This window comes from Podarcis bocagei, assembly GCF_964188305.1.
Source record: "Podarcis bocagei genome assembly, chromosome: 13".
Classification (NCBI taxonomy): Eukaryota; Metazoa; Chordata; class Lepidosauria; order Squamata; family Lacertidae; genus Podarcis; species Podarcis bocagei.
Window position 1 is genome coordinate 5,450,488 of NC_138138.1, and position 19,732 is coordinate 5,470,219.

General features: G+C 42.0%; 2 protein-coding genes across 8 annotated transcripts in view; one reads left to right on the top strand and one right to left on the bottom strand.

Annotated features, from left to right (window-relative positions):
• The window catches only part of INVS (inversin), a gene marked incomplete at its 5' end in the record, with an annotated part of 69,811 nt that extends 54,684 nt beyond the window's left edge, over positions 1-15,127 (top strand). For 2 of the 3 annotated variants that reach the window (XM_081166139.1, XM_081166138.1), the window contains 5 exons: positions 2,322-2,632; positions 4,063-4,831; positions 9,371-9,606; positions 13,750-13,833; positions 14,832-15,127. In XM_081166139.1, coding sequence (XP_081022265.1) covers positions 2,322-2,632; positions 4,063-4,831; positions 9,371-9,606; positions 13,750-13,833; positions 14,832-14,965 — 1,534 coding nt within the window. In that variant the 3' untranslated portion in view covers positions 14,966-15,127. The remainder of the gene's footprint in view (positions 1-2,321; positions 2,633-4,062; positions 4,832-9,370; positions 9,607-13,749; positions 13,834-14,831) is intronic. The other variant, XM_081166140.1, reaches the window with a different exon arrangement.
• A 994-nt stretch (positions 15,128-16,121) lies between these two features.
• Positions 16,122-19,732, bottom strand: part of TEX10 (testis expressed 10) — a 38,833-nt gene continuing 35,222 nt past the window's right edge. For 4 of the 5 annotated variants that reach the window (XM_081166209.1, XM_081166208.1, XM_081166207.1 and 1 more), the window contains 2 exons: positions 19,203-19,413; positions 16,122-16,335 (listed from right to left, as the gene is read on the bottom strand). In XM_081166209.1, the coding sequence (XP_081022335.1) occupies positions 16,222-16,335; positions 19,203-19,413 (325 nt within the window). In that variant the 3' untranslated portion in view covers positions 16,122-16,221. Of the gene's footprint in view, positions 16,336-19,202; positions 19,414-19,732 lie in introns of those variants that run through there. The other variant, XM_081166210.1, reaches the window with a different exon arrangement.

Below are 19,732 nucleotides of genomic sequence, written 5' to 3' on the forward strand. Positions count from 1 at the left end.
CCTGTGGGCATGTAAATTGGGTAATGATCAGGGAAACACAATAGGCAATATTCTCCCGCTCATCCTCCATAGTTACACATGAGCAAACAGAAGGCCCAAAATAGGGCTATAATCGTGTTCCAGTTTAGCAGCAGGGGCCTCTAGCCCTGGGAATGCTTCATGCCCAGAATGATTGGGCATCTAATGATGACCTGCACAGTAATGTGACGTACCTACTACAGTAGTACCTCAGGTTACATATGCTTCAGCTTACAGACGCTTCAGGTTACAGACTCTGCTAACCCAGAAATAGTACCTCGGGTTAAGAACTTTGCTTCATGATGAGAACAGAAATTGTGCTCCGGCGGTGCAGCAGCAGCTGGAGGCCCCATTAGCTAAAGTGGTCTTCAGGTTAAGAACAGTTTCGGGTTAAGAACGGACCTCCAGAACAAATTAAGTACTTAACCCGAGGTACCACTGTACAGCTATTTCTTGCATCAGGCCTACTTGATCATTCCCCCACACAAACCAGGCGATGATTGCTTGGTTGTGTGTACATATGTACATGAGGGTGGGGGTATGGAGAGAGAGAGAATATATCACAAACACACCTCAACTGAGGCTACTGTTTTCCTGTTTCATGCTTCTGTTAAAGAGGCTCCAGCTCACAAAAGCTTGTAGCAAAATACTAATTATTTGTGGTCTTTAAGAAGCCTCGTGACTCTTCGTTGTGTTGAATTGCTCTGTTAGCCAGCCTGCCAGATGGACTCTGGAGTGACAAGGCTAAGGCTTCTACTGCAGCTGAATGTACCTTGCTTGTCTTGTTTCCTTTATGGAATGATGAGGTCTGTGTGCCTCTTTGAAAGAGAAAGAAATAATTGTGCCGTGAATAGCAAGGCCTAATTTATCAGATCAAAATGGCAGGCGGATCTATACTGGGTACGAGACAGACACCCATATGCTTTCTGTTTGGCGATACTATTATTTGAGACTGAGCCACTTCTGTCAGTGCCAAAGGCTGACTGCTGAAGTGCCTCAACCTGCCCAGAGTACAGTCTGTGGCTCCGTCAGCAGCTCTTCATGCACCCAGATTCAATCAGCGGCTTGATAAGATAGCAGTGACAGATAAAAATCCGGCTTTTCCTTGACGCCTTGTACTGACTTCACCTCTTGCTGTTACTTGTGAATCACAACAAGCGATAACGGCATGCCACATAACTAGCCTGTCATTTATCAGCAGTCTACAACCCATGTTGCAGCATTAAAAGTTTAAAAATATCAGGGCTACAAGTCTTATTTTTTGCTGCAGATAGTTTTTTTGGTCATGGTGCATAATTCATTTATTTATTTAAATTAAAATATTTATATTTGAGCATCTTGATGTAGGGTGAAATATAAAACAATAGCATCAAAATATACAATATAGTGAAAACCAGAATACAATTAAGTCATCAAAATTTACTTAAGAACTGCAAATTATGTACGTTTTGCCTGAAGCGGCGGGGGGGGGGGGGGAGGGGAGCATGTTCCGGAATGTGAGTGCTACCAAAGAAAAGGCCCTCTTTCTGGTTATTACCACCCCCCAAACTGTTCCCACAGAAGGATAATGACCCCATCCACAATAGGCAAAGTGCCTAATTCCCAGACACAGGAACCACCCACCCACAAGATTCACCTTCTGTTTCCTGGCTCCGATCCAGCCCACCACTAGATTACTGGTCCACAACCTGCATTGACACCCCTGACTCAGATGATACAGAGAACAAGGGGAATACTGGTGATACTGCCCTCCCAAGTCTCCTAATGACTGTCTCATATAGTAGATGTCAAATAGCATTGAGAACAAGATGGCACCTAGTGGCACCCAAAAGCACAGTCATCCAAAATCTCTAAAGCTGATGGTGAGAACCAAAGGGGCTTCATCTTTTCCATCCAGCTTCCTGCTGAGTTCTCAGCAGCAGTATTGAGAACAGAGGAGCAATCGTGCACCTTCTCTCTCCTTTTCCAGGCTTCTTTTTAAAAAGGAAACACCTCTTTGTTTTCCCGCATTGCTCCTGGCCTTTCATAATTTTCTTACTGGTTAGGGGGGCAAGTCAGGACAGGGAAAGTAAGACGTGTAAGGCCCTTTAGTTTTTTCCTTGTAATTCAATAGTGTGTTATAATTTTCATGCTAAACTACTTTACAGGGTTGTTCATCCACTAGAGGAAAAGTGCGACACAAGAGGGATTCTTGTTTGTTTGTTTGTTTGTTTGTTGTAAATTCTCCTGTTTCCAGGAGTGCCTTTCATTTTAATACTGTGCTTCAGACAGTTTGAATGAACAGTATAAACTATTGCTTATAGGAAACGTGAGGAGGAAAACAGAAGGAAAGCCACAGAACTGCAGAAAGAAATGCGGAACTCCAGGTCCAGCAAGGGCCAGCAGCAGTTCACTTCTGAGACAGAGAAGAGTCCCTTGAGACTTCAGACAGCGCAAGGCTGCACCCAGCAAGGGGACGATGCCCTTGGTAAAAGGCCTCCCTCTGGCAGCCTGTGTCAAACCCAAACAGGGAAAGTCAAGAGAAACTCAGCCACAGTCTTGCCAAACAAAGTGACTAGCAAGAACAAACATCACTCCGAAGAGCTGTTTGGCAAAGATCAAAAAAAGGAAATGGGTTTGTAATCTCAGTGTTGTTGTGGTTATTAATTAAATTTATATATTTGATTTGTTTCATTACATTTCTATGCTACTTTTCATTCAAATCAATCCCAAAGCGGCTTACAAGCAACAAATAATAATAGCATGATAGAAAACAATAGAACATCACAAGTACAACATAAATCATATAGAATAATTAACAAATCATCATATACTGCCCTTCTTCTGAAGATCATAGGTTGGTTTACAGTATAAAAACACAAAATTCATAATATAACATCACCAACAAACAACACACGCCCCAGTCACATTTAGAAGGCCATAGATAATTATAATCAGCCAAAGGGGGATGAGGAATGTTTATGCCTGGTGCCTAAAGATATGCACTGAAGGTGCAAGCTGAGCCTTCCTAGGGAGAGCTGTCCACAGGTCGGGAGCCACCACAAAAAGGCCCCTTCCCATGTTGCCATCCTCTGGGCCTCCCATTGATAAGGGCTGGTTGCCATGGAGTAAGGGATGGGCAGTCTAAGAGCAGCTCAGTCACTGTCTGGCCAGTGAGTTTTTGAGGCTCAGGATTAGGGTAGACTCATGGGTGTAGCCCGGATTTGTTAGGGGAGGCAGGCTTTATGTTGGGGGGGGGGAGAGAACATCGGTTAAGCATTTTTATTGATTTACTTGATTTAGGGGGGACGGCTGACCCCAGCCCCCCTTGGCTATGCCCATGGGCAGAGTCCACTGCTTTATAGGACCAGCTGAAAAATGATTGGGCTGTTGTGTCACCTGACCAGTGCAATGCCATCCTCTGGTCTTCTGCAGCGCTTGTGTTGCAGCACAGCAGAGAGCAGGCCAACAGCTCCCCTCTCCAGCAAGGTGCCTGGTGAGAGCCCAGGGTGTCATGGGTGGCTAGTCTCCAGTTTCAAGACTTCCGTTTCTTTGCTTTGCTACCTTAATATCAAAAGAGGGTGAAACTCACTCCTGGCATCTTCAGAAGAATGGATTTCCTTTTGGTATTTTGTGAGCTTCCCTTGCAAAGGATGTTCCTTTATTGGGGGTGATACAAGCCAGGGGGTGATTTCTGACCAGGAAACTTTGTATGTATATGCTCAATAAGTGCCATAACAATTATATAATTAGATCGGCAGGTAACATTATCAATGAGCATGAATTAAATTCTTAGCAGAAAGCTGTACATAAAACAGTTTTGACCTTTTGAATGCTTTGTTCTCTAACTTCCATGGTCTTTTGATTTTAGTTATGAAACATTTAAACAATGTTTTAACTGTAAAACTGGGTCCCCTACCTTGACTTCCAAAAATGATTCCCCTTGAATACAATTAAGCTTTTACATTTATCCTAACTGTAATGTGTCTCAGTATTCATCAATCTGACTAACTGCTTGTAGGAAATTAGAATTATTTAAATTATTATTTATCTTTGTCTCCCAAGAAGTATCCAGGGAAAACAGCAAATGCAAGACTGTCTGCGCCCCTTCCCGTTCCAGTAGAGGAAATGATGAAGTTGTATCTGCTAGCTCAAGCAAGAATGGTAAAAAGCACAAGGAGCCTACTGTGAGAGCAAATGCCACCTTCATGCATGCCAGGAAAAGGCACGACTCTAGTGCTAAAGCTGCCTCTTCTGGGGAAAGATCAGAAAATCCAAGTCAGTCATTAAACAACAGTATAGACCATTGTGAAGAAACAGGAGTTTGGGTTCAGAATAGTAAATGCACTGATGGAAACACAAGGAATTCAAGACACTTTGAGCTGGCCCTTAAAGGCACCCCACAGCAGCAGAAGGCAAAAAGCAAAGATGATGAGAAATGGTCCCGAGCTGGGTTCAGCAGACCTGGGAGTGCTAAAGTGAGAGGCATGAATATCAGAAAGGACCTTTCAAGTGCTGCCGTTACACAAACCGGTAAGGTGGCAAATAACAAAGTCTGTCCTTTGCTGGTCAATGATGCAAGGACTGCAAAGCTAACACCCAGCAGACGGGCACTGGACAATGGCCATGGAGACAGTGCAAAACCCAGCAGTCAAGCTCTAACGGCACCCAGGAATTCAGAACATCAATTGCACTTTCTTCACTGCAAGAGCCCAGCTACCGAACCTGTCCCCTCAGAGGTCTTGAAGCAAGTAATTGAGAAGGAAAGGGCAAGAAAGGAGCTCTTCCAAAAGAAGAACTGTGCTGCTGAAATAATTCAGCGGGCTTGGAGAAGGTACTCATTTATTTTGCTTTATTACAAATATTTTTGACCCTTCATCAGTATAGATACAGAGAGGGATGCAAAACACAAAATGAAGGCAACCAACCAAAATGTAAAACAAAGAGTACACAATAAAATACACCATCAAACAAAGCAGAAAAAGCAACAGAGAATGTTGAACAATACCCAGCTTACAAAACTCAAAATGAGGGGACACTTGGCTATTTCTTCTTGTTTAGCTGATTTCATTTTAATTACCACTTCTCATTTCATCAAGTCCTATACAGTTGTGGCTATACTTGAAGTTCTGGCATTCTTTGATCAACATGAAGCCAAGCTTGCAGTTGATATATCAAGGGCAGTGGATGGAGGCCTATTCAGTAGAAAAACAAGCCGCTATGCCGAATGCATTAGCGCGTTTCTTTTCATCATCTAGCCACTTCATGTATTAAAAGGACTTGGCAGTGAAGGATGCATGACTCAAATATCCTCTTCCCATGTTTTCAGATATCGTGTCAAAGGGGAACGTGCATCTAATATGTTTTTGAGACAGAACTTGTCCTTGCAAGAAGCCATGCTGGTTTTTGCTTCAGCAAGACTTGGTCTTCTATATCCTTGGTTATTTTATGTTTAACAATACTTTCCACCAGTTTTGCCAGAACAGATGTTAAGCTATATGGCCTATAATTTCCAGGATCCCCCTTTTTGTTATATTGGCTACTTTCCAGCCCTCAGGTATGGAGGTTGGATCTGGGGGATTAGTTACATATTTTTGTTAGAACGTCAGCAATTTCATATTTGAGTTCTTAAAGAACTTTCAGGTAGATGCTGTCCAGATCCATTGATTTGTCTGTTTTAATTTTGTCTGTTATGCCTAAAACTTCCCTCATCACAATCGTCTACCTAAGTTCTTAAGACTTGCCTCCTGCAAGTTAGTTCAGGCACTGGGATCTGTCCAAAATCTTCTGTTGTCTCTCTGTTGCTGGTTGGCTGCAGCCATTTTAGAAGAAGCCATGGCGGGAGTAGGGAGATAAATGTTCCCATGGGGAATAAATGGAAATTGCTAGCTTGTTACGTGAACGCTTGCCTAACAAATGCTTTCCTGGGAGTGCATTGTGCTCAGAAAGTGGGATCTGTGTGTATGCTCATGAACTGGTGGTGACAGACCAAGAGCAAGACCTTGGGGACACAATAGGTAGCGCAGTGAAGATGTAGACCCACGAAAAAGGCAAATTCCATTAGGAAAGCATCTGAAACTAAATCTGTTATCATACACTTTGATGGTGCAACTGCATTTGGAATACTGTGTACAGTTCTGGTCATCACGCCTAAAAAATAATAGTTGTAGAGTTGGAAAAGGTTCAGTAGAGGGAAACCAAAATGATCCAAGGGGATGGAGCAGCTCCCGTACGAAGAAAAGTTGCAGCATTTGGGACTTGTTCGTTTAGAGAAAAGGTAAGAGGCAATATGCTAAAAGCAGGCCTTTGCAGGGTAGCCAAGTACAGTCATACCTCGTGTTGTGTTAGGTTCATGTTGCGTCTTTTCGGCTTGCAAACGTGGCAAACCGCGTTGGTATACTTCCGGGTTTCGCCACGTGTGTGTGCGCAGAAGCGTCCACACATGAGCAGAAGCAGCGCTCTAGTTATGGACTTTTCGGGGTGCAAATGTCACAGATTGAGTCCGTAACTAGAGGTACCACTGTACACTTGCCTTGGGCCTCGGAGGACTAAGCTGGCTCGGGGGGGGGGCGCCAGGGGCCAGCTCCCTTTTTTGTTCAATTTTATAACTTTATTCTAATAAGACTTGTATGATAGAAGTATTATGCCTGGCATGGAGAAAGTGGATAGAGAAAAGTCCCCACCCCACCTCTGGTAACACTAGGACTCACGGACTTCCAGTGAAACTGAATGTTGGAAGATTCAGAACAAAGCCAAGGAATTGCTTCTTCACGTAGTGCATAGCGATGGCCACCGACCTAGATGACTTGATAAGAGAATTTGACAAATTCATGGAGGAGAGGGATGCCATTGGCAGCCAGCCATGATGGCTCTGCTCTGCCTCCACAGTTTGAGCCAGCAATACAGTGGTGCCCTGCAAGACAAACCCGCTAGACGAAAGGGTTTTCCGTTTTGGAGGTGCTTCGCAAAACGAATTTCCTATGGGCTTGCTTCGCAAGACGAAAATGTCTTGTGAGTTCCTGCGGGGGTTTTTTCCTACCCCCCCCCCTTTTTCCCAAGCTGCTAAGCCGCTTATCAGCTGATCCTAAGCTGCTAAGCCGCTTAACAGCTGATCCGCTAAGCTGCTTAACAGCTGATCCGCTAAACCGCTTAACAGCTGATCCGCTAAGCCCGCTAAGGCGCTAATCCGCTAATGGGCTTGCTTCGCAAGACGAAAAAACCGCAAGACGAAGAGACTCGCGGAACGGATTCTTTTCGTCTTGCGAGGCACCACTGTACTTCCAAGTACCAGCTGCTGGAAGCCACAGGAGAGGAGAGGGCACAGGGGTTGAATTCTCCCTGTGGGCATCTGTTAGGCCACTGTGAGAATAGTCTCATGTCCTTAAGGTGACATTGTGGCATGCTGGCTAACCTAGAAGGAGCTAAGTTCATTCCTTGCAATCCAAACATGGGCCTATCAATAGATGAAACACACAGTTAATGTCTAAGTTCGTGGTTTTTTCCTTCAAACCTCCTAGTCCCTGTTCTTTGCTGCCCTTGGTAATAATTTAATTGTAGCAAAGCAGATATAAAATGCATGCAAAACGAACACCAGGTCACAGAAAACAGCTATCAACATTATTTTACCACATCCCATCATAAATACAAAATTAATGGGTGATACAGTGGTACCCCGCAAGACGAACGCCTCGCGAGACAAAAAACTCGCAAAACGAAAGGTTTTTTCGTTTTCGAGTTGCCTCGCAAGACGAATTTCCCTATGGGCTTGCTTCGCAAAATGAAGCTTGCCCCGCAAGCTCTGGGGACAGCGGGTCTTCCCGCTGTCCCCAGACCTCTTTTGAAGCAAGGGGCGGCGTGGAGAAGTGATCTCCCTGCAGCCCCTTGCTTCAAAAGAAGTCCGGGGACAGCGGGGAAGAAGCGATCTTCTCCCTGCAGCCCCAGGTCCGGGGACAGCGGGAAGCGCTTCCCGCTGTCCCCGGACCTCTTTTGAAGCAAGGGGCGGCGGGGAGAAGCCTGCCCCCGCCGCCCGGCTTCGGAACGATGCTCCGAAGCCGGGCGGCGGGGCGGGAACACCTTCTGAAGGCGGGCGGGGGGCGAAAGTCTTTGCTCCCCCCCGCCTGCCTTCAAAAGCCCTCCGGGACAGGCAGGCAGGGGGGAGCAAAGACTTTCGCCCCCCGCCAGCCTTCAGAAGAGGTCCAGGACCTCTTCTGAAGGCTGGCGGGGGGCAAAAGTCTATGTCCCCCCTGCCTGCCTTCCCAGGGGCTTTTAAATCGCCCCGGACAGCGGAGAAGTCCTCCGCTGTCCCGGGGAGATTTTAAAATGCCGCCCGCCAGCATTTTAAGATCGCCCAGACAGCAGAGAAGTCCTCCGCTGTCCCGGGGTTTTTTAAAATGCTGGGGGTGGGAAGAAAAGCCCTTGTCCCCCCCCCCAGCCTTCAGAAGAGGTCCGGGGACAGACTGTCCCTGGACCTGGTCTGAAGGCGGTTTCCCTAGGAACGCATTAATTGATTTTCAATGCATTCCTATGGGAAACCGTGCATCGCAAGACGAAAAACTCGCAAGACGAAGAGACTTGCGGAACGAATTAATTTCGTCTTGCGAGGCACCACTGTATAGATCCAGATCTTCACAAATCTATGTGTTGTCCAGTCCTTATTATTCATCTTTGCCTTTCCTCTGAGCTCAACAACTACCAAAATAAACTTAACCTTGTGAGCGATGTTTCCATGCAGGAGATTTAGCTCTTTTCATTCCAATCCACAGTGCAAGCAGGGGTGGCCAGTTAGCTACAGTAGACATGTTGCGGTATAACAACTGAGTAAGGTGGCATGTATTTCTATTACTAAACATAATTAGCAGAGATTTATGAGCATCAACAAAACCGAAATAATACTAATTTAAGAAAAACAATGCAAACCATGTTTTGGCACTTTTAAAGACTAACAGGCTTCCTATGGCACAGATGTGGTTCAAAACCTGAATCACCCAATAGATTGTAGATCAAAGGTCTGGGAGAAGAGCGCAGCATGGACACCCCCCAAAAAGACCCTCAGGAGGTGGGACCTGCTAGGCTGTTAGTCTGGTTGAGTTTTCCCCCCTTTCTGGATTGGAGGTTCTTGGTAATTAAGACAAAACATAAATACGTGCCTGGCAAGCTTAAAGTTTGATGTTAGTTATATCAAATTAATGGATCTTATTATTTAACTCAGACCTTCCTTTGCTGAAGAAACCTCTTTATCCCACAAAAGTGATCCAGTTAAGGGGGAATTTTATTTTCCCAGTTAATAATGAAGTGAAGAGGTTTATGGGAAACTTTAGGGTTGGTAAGAGGACACTTAAAAATGAGCATTCCTCTCTTTCTTTTCTTCTTCCAGCTACCAGTTAAGGCGACGGTTTCTTCAGCTTTTTAGTGTCAAGCGGCTGTGCAAGGACAATGAAGAGAAGTGGCAACAAGAAACAGCTGCCTTTTGCATTGAGGTTGCTTGGAGGAAGCAGCTGAGCCAAACCCCTTTGAAATCAATTTCCTCCAGCAAAAGCCTCAAGTCCACGAACAAAAGCAACTCAGGTTTAAACTCTACACAGAAGCCATCCACCTTGAAGCAGATATACGGTAGGAAAGCATTTTCTTGGGTACTTATTTTGAGGAGTTAAGGATTGCATTTGTTTGTGTCATACTCTCCAGTTAAAAATGTTGGAACATAATGCAACTCCAGCATCATCAGAAATGGATATATTTGTCCTGCAGATGTACACTATCTGAATATATTTGAAAGAGAGCTGGGAATCCACTGCCCAGACTTCCCACAGCTCACAGGAACCTCCTGCTCTTCACCCTGGCCATTTCCTGAGAAGTAATTAGGCTTAAAAAAAATACAAAGAACCCCGCTATGAAACAATTCACTTTTTTTTCAAACCCAAACCAAAGCTGGGGGAGAATAGACAGTATTTGGATTTCGAATGAACTGGTACCGAATTTAACTAAATCTGAAATCCAACCACGAGTTATATCCGACCACAACGCGGTTACTATTGAACTAAAAAGCAAAGATGTTAAAGTAGGTAGATGGAGAATGAATGAATTCTTATTTAATGATCAAAACATCGTAAATAAGGCCATAGAAACAATTGAAGAATACTTTAAGTGGAATTTAAATGGAGAAACCCCAATAGAGACTGTGTGGGATGCAGGAAAGGCGGTTATGAGGGGATTCTTGATTCAGAAAAACAGTCAATTAAGAAAAGAAAAAGAGACAAAGAAAGAAGAGACTTTACTACAGATTATGGAAAATGAAAGAAAACTGACTATTAACCCTAACGATGAGACTACAAAACAGAATCTAAAAATTTTACAAGCCAAATTCTCCACAATAATAAACCAAGAGATAGAGTGGAAAATTAAATTATTGAATCAAAAGAGCTTTGAATCCGCAAATAAGATAGGGAAGTATTTAGCCTGGCAAATAAGAGAAAGGAAGAAACAAAATACGATTAGTAAAATAAGAGAAGGAGAAAGAATTGTGGAAGAACCTAAGGAAATAAAAAAGATATTTCAAAAATTCTACAAGGATTTATATAAAAGAGGAAACGAAAAAGAACAAGAAATAGACCAATACTTACAAAAATACCACCTAAAGCAAATCCCAAAAGAGGAAAAAGAGATATTAGATCAGAAAATCAGCCAAGAAGAGATAAAGAAGGCAATAAAAAAGATGAAAGCGGGGAAAGCGCCGGGGCCGGACGGCCTTTCGGCCAAATATTATAAAACGTTAAGTAATCAATTATCCCCAGTGCTAGGCGAGGTGATGAATAACATATTGAGGGAAGGAAAGTTGCCAAACACCTGGAAGGAAGCATATATTACATTGATTCCTAAAAAAGATGTAGATAATTTGGAAGTGAAGAATTACAGGCCAATTTCATTATTAAATAATGATTATAAATTATTCGCAGACATAATGGCGGAAAGATTAAAAAAGGTTTTGATTAATAAAATACATAAAGATCAAACAGGCTTCCTTCCAGGGAGACAACTACGGGATAATGTAAGAAACTTGATAGATATTATTGAATACTTGGATATGAAAATAGACAGACAGGCCGCTCTGGTTTTCATAGATGCCGAAAAGGCATTTGACAATATCTCGTGGGATTTCCTAAGGAAAAGTCTAGAAATGATGGGGATAGGGGAAAATTTTAGAAGAGGAATAGAAACAATATATAAGGAGCAGAAAGCAAAATTGGTAATAAATAACACCACTACGGAATATCTGAACATTTATAAAGGAACCAGACAAGGTTGCCCCCTATCCCCTTTATTATTTATAATAGTACTGGAAATTCTCAATGAGAGACTGAGGGAGGCAACAGAAGTGAAAGGAATCAAGGTGGGAAAAAGGGAATTTAAAATTAAAGCATTTGCGGATGATATCGTACTGACCCTAGAAGATCCAAAGGAGAGTGTTAAAGAAGCCTTACAAAAAATAGAGGAATTCGGGGGTGTGGCAGGACTCAAAGTAAATAAGACCAAAACTAAAATGCTGGTTAAAAATCTAAATAAGGAAGAGACGACAGAACTAGAACGAAAGGTGGAAATTATGGCGGTTAAAAAAGTGAAATATCTTGGAGTGTGGATTACGGCCAAAAACTTAAATTTATATAAGGACAATTATGAGGTCACCTGGAGGAATATAAAGAAAGATATGGAAATTTGGGGGAGGATGAAACTTTCCTTTTTGGGGAGGATAGCTGTGGTCAAAATGAGCATCTTGCCTAGAATGCTGTTCTTATTTCAAACTATACCAGTACTTAAAGGTCTAAAACAATGTAAAGAATGGCAGAAAGCCCTGGCGAGATACATCTGGCAGGGAAAAAGACCACGGATAAAAATGAAAATATTGATCGACAAAAAGGAAAGAGGGGGTTTTTCACTACCAGATCTGAGTATTTACTATGAAGCAGCATGTCTACTTTGGGTAAAGGATTGGATAAAATTGGAGAACAGAGATTTGCTGGACCTGGAAGGTTTTAACAACCGGTTCGGGTGGCATGCATACCTCTGGTATGGGAAGGTGAAGGTCCATAGGGGCTTCCTAAACCATATCTTTAGGGGACCGTTATACAAGGTTTGGGAGAGAAATAAAAACCTCCTTGAAAGAAAGACACCCTGGTGGATCTCACCAATAGAGGTATCAACAATTAAGAAGACAAATATGGAAGGGGAAAATGCCACATACGAAGATTTGGTAAGAAAAACAGAACAAGGGCTCAAAATTAAACCCTATGAAGAGATAAAACATTTATTTACTAGTTGGCTACAATATCATGAGGTGAATGATATGCTGAAGGAGGACAAGAGAAAAACAGGTTTTGATGACAAAAAATCAAGATTTAACATAGAGATAGTAGAAGGAAAGAATAAAATATTATCTAAAATATACGATATGCTGTTGGAATGGTACACAGGGGATGAGGAGGTGAAAGAGGCAACGATTAAATGGGCAATTGACTTTGGCTATAATATAGATTATGAGAGGTGGCGGGAATTGTGGAACAGTAATATTAAGTTTACGGCTTGTACAGTGTTGAGAGAGAATGTCTGGAAGATGATATATAGATGGTATCTCACACCGGCGAAGCTGGCCAAAATGTATAGATTAAAGAATAAGACATGCTGGAAATGTGGCGAAGTGGGGGGAGACCTGTATCATATGTGGTGGTTATGCAGCAAGGTGAAGGCCTTTTGGGAATCAATTTATAATGAGCTTAAAAAAATATTAAAATATACCTTTCCCAAGAGACCTGAGGCCTTTCTGTTGGGTATAATGGGCAAAGAAATAAAAAGCGAGGACAAATTAATATTCCTTTACGCCACCACAGCCGCAAGAATTCTGCTGGCACAAAATTGGAAGTCGGAGGCTATACCTGGCATAAGTGATTGGCAGATTAAAATGGTAAATTACGCCGAGCTGGATAGACTAACAGGCAGGTTACGTGACCAAGATGAACAGAAATTCAAGAAAAATTGGAGTAAATTTTGGAATTATATTGGAACAGATTTATAAGATGATCTGGCGGGGAGAGAAAAACTCTATCAGCGACAATCTTAAGATTAAAAATAAATACGCAACCATGGAATTTATTAGAAACCTACCAAAAGGGTGGAGGGAAGTCAAAGATCTGACAGACTACAAAGCAGTTTCTATCTTTATGAATTTTTATGTTTAATTTCTGTGTGTATAAAATGGGAAATGGGAACAACAACTTATGTAATGGTTAATTTGCTTGATATGTAAACTTGTTTGTTTATTTATCTTTTTTGTTTTTTACTAAATACGAATAAAAATTTAATGCAGGAAAAAAAAAAAATAAAAAAAATACAAAGCCTCCATTGGTGCCAGTGGAAGCTTTTTAAGAACTAACTGGAGTTCAGGGTGTTGGGAGGTTTTTTTTTGAGAAATTAACTCTTCCCTGCCTCACACACTGAGACCCCCAACAACATAAAAACCCAAGCATCATTTAAGCTGTTCTGTCTTCCTGTTCAGGTGGCATTCTCAGAGAGCATTGCAGCAAGTCTTAAGAGTAAGGGTGGCAACAAAAAGGTTAAATGAGCATGCTAGCAGTTGTATTTACACTGTTCAGTTTTCTTATGTCCCCCTCTCTAAAGCTGAACAATAACTACAGTAGAACAAAGAATAAAAAATGTAGAAATACAAGCACAAATGTTCACACTTGATTTGAAAACTTGTTCTTAAAGGGCGCTCTCAAGAGGGAAGAGTGTATCATCCAGTGAGACCTCCTTCTTCAAAATACAAGCTTTCTGAACTACAGATACTATCAGGTACCGCTTGTTGGCCTAAAAATCAAAATTGGTCGATAGCTGATGTATCCTTAATTAAATGTGATATATTTGGTTTAGAATCAGAATGGGCCAAACAACACCAGAAACAACTTCATTCCTTCGGTTTTATTGATCAGATCAATTCACTAGATTAGGGGGTGGACTTGCACTTTATTTATTTATTGCTACAAAAGTTTGTAGATTTTGGATTAAACCAACAATCGGGAAACCTTCCTCAACAAAAGTTGGTCAGTTGATTATTTGGAATTGGGATGAACATTTAACAATATGCTGTAGATGGCTGCAAATTACAGTGGTATTGTTCCTTATTATTAAATTGTAGTGTAGGGTATTAATTCATTTTGATGACGCTGAAATGTTGATCTCCCTTCTAGTTTTCACCCTCCCAGTTAACTTGCTGTGACTGGAGGCCTTTGTAATCTCAGAAAGGTTCTTTGTTGTGCCCTCCTGAATATAGCTTGGGGAGTTATCAAGACTTTTCACCTGCCAACTTTCACACAGCCATCTATGCAGGACCTTAAAACTTCCTCAAATGTTAATTCAACTTGTGCCCCCCTCCCCAGTCTCCCCCTTGAGTTTTCCATACAGTCCAATTGTAGGCCTTGCAATTTCTCGATGCATTTGCTTTTTCATAACTTGGTGATGAGTAAGACAGTGATAGGGATTTTGCCCAGTCTGTTAAGAACAGTACTTTCATTCACCAGATGGTGACTCAGGAAACTTTTGCCCTGTCTAAAGATGACGGTACATTTTCCTTTAAGCATGAGGTTTTTCAAAGAAGTTCAGAACTGTCAGCAACCAGAGCTAAATAGGGTGTATCTGACACGTTTCTAGAGCGAATTTGATTCTACTTGATATGTGTCACAGAAGTGATCTAAAAGGTAAACTGGTGCTCAATAAAAGTTTATTAATGAGAGAAATGTCAAGTATTTTCACTCCTTGTTGGCCAAACATACTAATTTGTAGTTGCTTTGCAGAAAATGGATTGCAGTACCTTTGCCTGCTGGAAAACAAAAGGAAATTTAGACCATTTTCATCCAATATGAAACCTACAACAACAGTAAAAATGAAGCACACCAGATCAAGGCATGAAAGCAAGACTGACCTATAGCATAAGAGGAGAGCCTATCAATTATATATGGACATATTAAAAATTACCTTTAATAGTATTTTCATCATTGTATTCACCTAAGTGATCATAAACAGTTCCAGATTCTGAAAACTTCCACTCTCGAAAAACAATAAAATCCATTAAACTTTACATTATTGAAAACTTTCTGCTTTCTGAGTGAACTAGCAACAACTAGAATGCTCCCACCGTCACCCTATAAATGAAAAAACACACAACCAATTTTCTCAAGGTTTGAGTAGAATTCCTTTTTTTTAATCAGTAATATACAAGGCCCAAAAGGTTCACATCAGCCTGGCAGCTGAAATCCTCCATGATTTGCTCCTTCCTTCCTTCCAAGAGAACCAACATTACTCAAGACACCTTGCTCAAAAGCAGTCACAAGTCAGCAGTTCCACGCTGACAGATGAAGTCATTATCTTTCGTCAAACCACTGCATTCGCCAAAATATCCAACAGGTTTTGCAGCTCTCTACTAGTTTGGACAACTCTGGCTTGAACTTTTGTGAACTATGAAAATGAGCAAGGATGGCAAAATCTCAGGTTAATAATAAAAAGGTAGTTAAGACAATCCTCAGTTTTATAAGAAAAATAATATGCAAAAGGATTTTTTTTTTACTACATACATCAAGAATAATGTGTTACAAAACTTGCCTGGGGCGGGAGTTGGGAGGCCACCCAATGAAACTGGCATTTCTCCACGATCTCTTCATTCACTCTAGCCAACGTAGTGTTCACTCTCCTCCAGAAGCAGCTTTTAAAATGCCCTATATCCCTTAAGGGGTAGAGCAAGAACCTTCCTGCACAGTTCTCTTCTGGCCTCTGCATTAGCAGCATCCCCGTGAAAGTTCCTCCCTGCACACTTATGGGGCAGCTGCTATTTGCACTGGAAAGAAATCCCCCTTTGCACCATCTTCAGACAAGGGATTTTCCTCAGGACCACAGCAGGAGGGAAGTGGAAGCTTCCCCTCCAGGCCTGCTGCAATTTCAGAAGTTGTCAGTCTTACCAGCAGACACTTTCCACCTTTGAAACGCAAAGACACGTTTTACATCATGTATAGTTTGGCCCTTAGTGATGGCAGCAAGCTGCTCAGAGCCAGCTGCTTTTGAATTTTTGGTACAAATACAGGAAAAGTAGCTTTTTACATGAAAAAGTCTTTTTAATGAAATGTAACTTCAATTTCCACAGAAAATTGACATTTTGCACTGAGACCCACAATCTAAATGCAGTCGTTTTCTTTAATATACTGTGTCAGCTGCACCAGATCCTGGGGGATGTGTGGCTAAGTATATATTGTAATAGTAATGGAGGTCTGTCAGCCACTGGTCTTGAGCTTCGCCACTCTTCAATACCTAGAATCAGAAAACAGAGTTACTGCTTGGAATTTTTCAACATACCCTTGCTTCTGACTTTTTAAAATAAATAAATATAGTTTTATTGATTTCCTATATACTGTATAACAATTACAAAAAGAGAGAGAGGATACAAAAACAAAATCCCCCTTGCCTTCCTCTTGGACAGATCAATCTAGTTAAGTTTGCCAGAGTCCCAATCTGTGATTTTGGTAGTTGCCATTCTTCGGGACTATCAGTAAAGTATTTTATAAAAGGATGCCATATTTCAACAAAATCGTCTACATCTTTTGTATTATTCAATGCATGTAATCTTTGTTAATTTTTCTGATACAGCAACAGCCCATACATTCTGTTTCCAATGGGAGGTAAGGTAAAAGGGTAAAGAACCCCTGGATGGTTAAGTCCAGTCAAAGGTGACTATGGGGTGTGGCGCTCATTTTGCTTCATTTCGGCCTCAACTAGAGCCAGGGCTTTTTCGGCTGTGGCTCCAATCTGGTGGAACGCTCTGTCACAAGAGACTAGGGCCCTGCGGGACTTGACATCTTTCCGCAGGGCCTGTAAGACAGAGCTGTTCCACCAGGCCTTTGGTCAGGGCACAGCCTGACTCCCTCCTTTGGCAATATCCACAGAACTTTAGCTTAATGGTTGCCAACAATTTGATTTTAATTATTTTTTATAATGAAAGTTTTTAGAATCTTGTACTATTTTATTGTTGATAGCTATTTTATTGTCTTCGGCTGGAGAGGGCGGGATATAAATAAAATTTATTATTATTATTATGACGTCAAGGGAGCTGGTGTTTGTCCGCAGAAAGCTTTCCAGGTCATGTGGCCAGCATGATTAAACCACTTCTGGTGCAGCAGGACACTATGATGAGTGCCAGAGCACATAGAAACACTATTTACCTTCCCGCCGCCACAGTACCTATTTATCTACTTGCACTGGTGTGCTTTCAAACTGCTAGGATGGCAGGAGCTGGGACAGAGCAACGGGAGCTCACTCCGTAGTGGGGATTTGAACTGCCGATCTTCTGACCGGAAAGCCCAAGAGGCTCAGTGGTTTAAACCACAGCGCCACCTGCATCCCTCCAATGGGAGATACACAGATGTTCTAATCCTTTCCAATTCTGTGCCTCTAGTAGGCATGCCACTACTAAAAGTAATTAGTTCTTTATAACAAAGGCCAGATTACCCTTCTCTAAAAATAGTTAACAATCCCAAACTTGGGGTGCATTACACATGTTGACCCATAATTAAGCTTATTCCTGTAAACACCCTCTGCCAGAAGGGCTTTATGTGAAATGTGGTACCTATACTATTGCAGCCTCTCCAGCTCAATGGTGGGATAGTATTGCGACTGACTTTCAAGTGTCTTCTGAATACATTTTTTAAGCCAAAAAGCCTGTGCAGCCGCTTAACATTTCTTGATCAGCCAGTCATTTTAATGATTATTTTGAATAGTTTTTATGGTGTTTTACTGTACTTGTATACATTATTGTAAACTACCCTGAAATTCTATACTAGTTCTGTACAAGTTGGCAGTATATTTTTTTTATAAATATCACAATTTCATTAGTTTAGATGCTTTTCATGAACTAGGGTTTGTTATGGAGAAAACAATATTGCCATATTTAATTTCTCAAACACAACTTGGAACTCCCATCTCTGAAAATATAAACACTGGGTACAACTTTTTATGCTTCTCTCATGAAGTAGGCAGGATAGGGAAGAGAGAGGATTACAGTTACGTAAGAATGTAAGAAGAGTCCTGCTGGATCAGGCCTTTCGCCCTTCTGGTCCAGCATCCTGTTTCACAGCAGCTAACCAGATGCGTCTGGGAAACCAGCAGGCAAAATAGGAGCACAAGAGCAATACTTGCCCCTTCCATGGTTTCCAGCAACACAGTTAATTGGAATTACATAAATTGGGCTCTTTCCTGGTATGCTGTGAGGAATTATTTAGGCTAATCAGCAGTTGCATTTAGTAAATTAAAAGAAAATGCTTTTATAAAGCAACAATGTTTCCAAATTGTATCATTGTACTTGGAGACTTCCCTAATTATCCCTTCAGGTGTTATAATGCAAACCGTGTTGAACGTACCAGGCTATGCTTATTAAAGGAGAAATAACATTCCACCACTTTTGGTTGCTATTGACCCAAAGCTAATGATTTCATGGAGACGGGTTCACACACATATAGAAGTAACGACCAGCATCTGTTCATTCTAATAGTTCACTCCTTTTATTTTCCAACAAGATATATTGTATGTGGACACACTGAGCTTTGAAACATGGAAAGGGCTAACACTGGGATAGAATCCCCTTATAAAGGGGATTCTTGAGATATGGGGGGGGGGGATGACCCTGCTTTTTAAAGAAAGTCCCCTTCAAAGCAGCAAGGACTATGAGCTGCATATGCACCCTGCTTGTATGCTGCAAGCAGACTTTGGCGGCACAGGCCTCACCCACTGCAACTGGGAGCTGGAAGGACAACTCCTTGCTCAGCCTAGGGGCCCAGTGGAGCAGGGAGATGCGACTGGAGAATGCACACGCCCCTCAGACGTGCCTTTCTCAATCTCATCCCTGTTTCTCAACAGGGGGACTGCCCCTTTACAGTTTAAAGCAGCCTTCCCCCAACATGTTATCCAGGCATTTCGGAAACAATCCCCACCAACCCGAAGACAGCACTGATGGCCAGGATAGGAAAGGAAAATTAGTCTTGGCTCTCAGAGGGCTCATTGCTCTTTGCTTGCAAATAGGAGCAGGTCTGCTTCAAGGTGTGTGCGTCAGGCCAAGGTAAGTTAAAGAGCCATCAGGGACGCTGAAAACTAGCCTGAGCAACTGGTGATTGAGCAGAAGTGCCTACCGTGATATCTTTGACAATCTGTTTCACCAGAAGTTCATTGGTCACCATATGACTTCGAAGTTGTCCGTGTTGCATGAGCAAGCGGAGGAGCTGGGCAAGGACAGGCAATTCCTCCGGACAGACTCTGCTCACTTGAAGACTCTGCAACATCAGCCTCAATACGCGAGGCAAGGCGGTGAGCACGGAAATGCAGCAACTCCACAATGCGTCCCTGTAGAGGAAGAAAGCACAGCCAGAGAGTCTATAAGGGAAACCAAGGGCACAGGAGTTATTTAAGCTCAAATTAACTTTCTCAGTCCACCTCTCTGAAGAACAAAAATGAGTACTGTAGACTATAGTTTCTAGGAAGAAAATGGCACAGAAAATGACAAAAACTGGTACACTAAAGTTACTTGCAAACCATTTCCACCAATTTGTCACCAGTTATAGTTAAAAAAATATTTTTAAAATAGTTTTTAATATTCAACTACATAGAGTCAATTATATAGTCAACCGTGAATACATTGTGCAAGAAAGAACGGATTATCAAG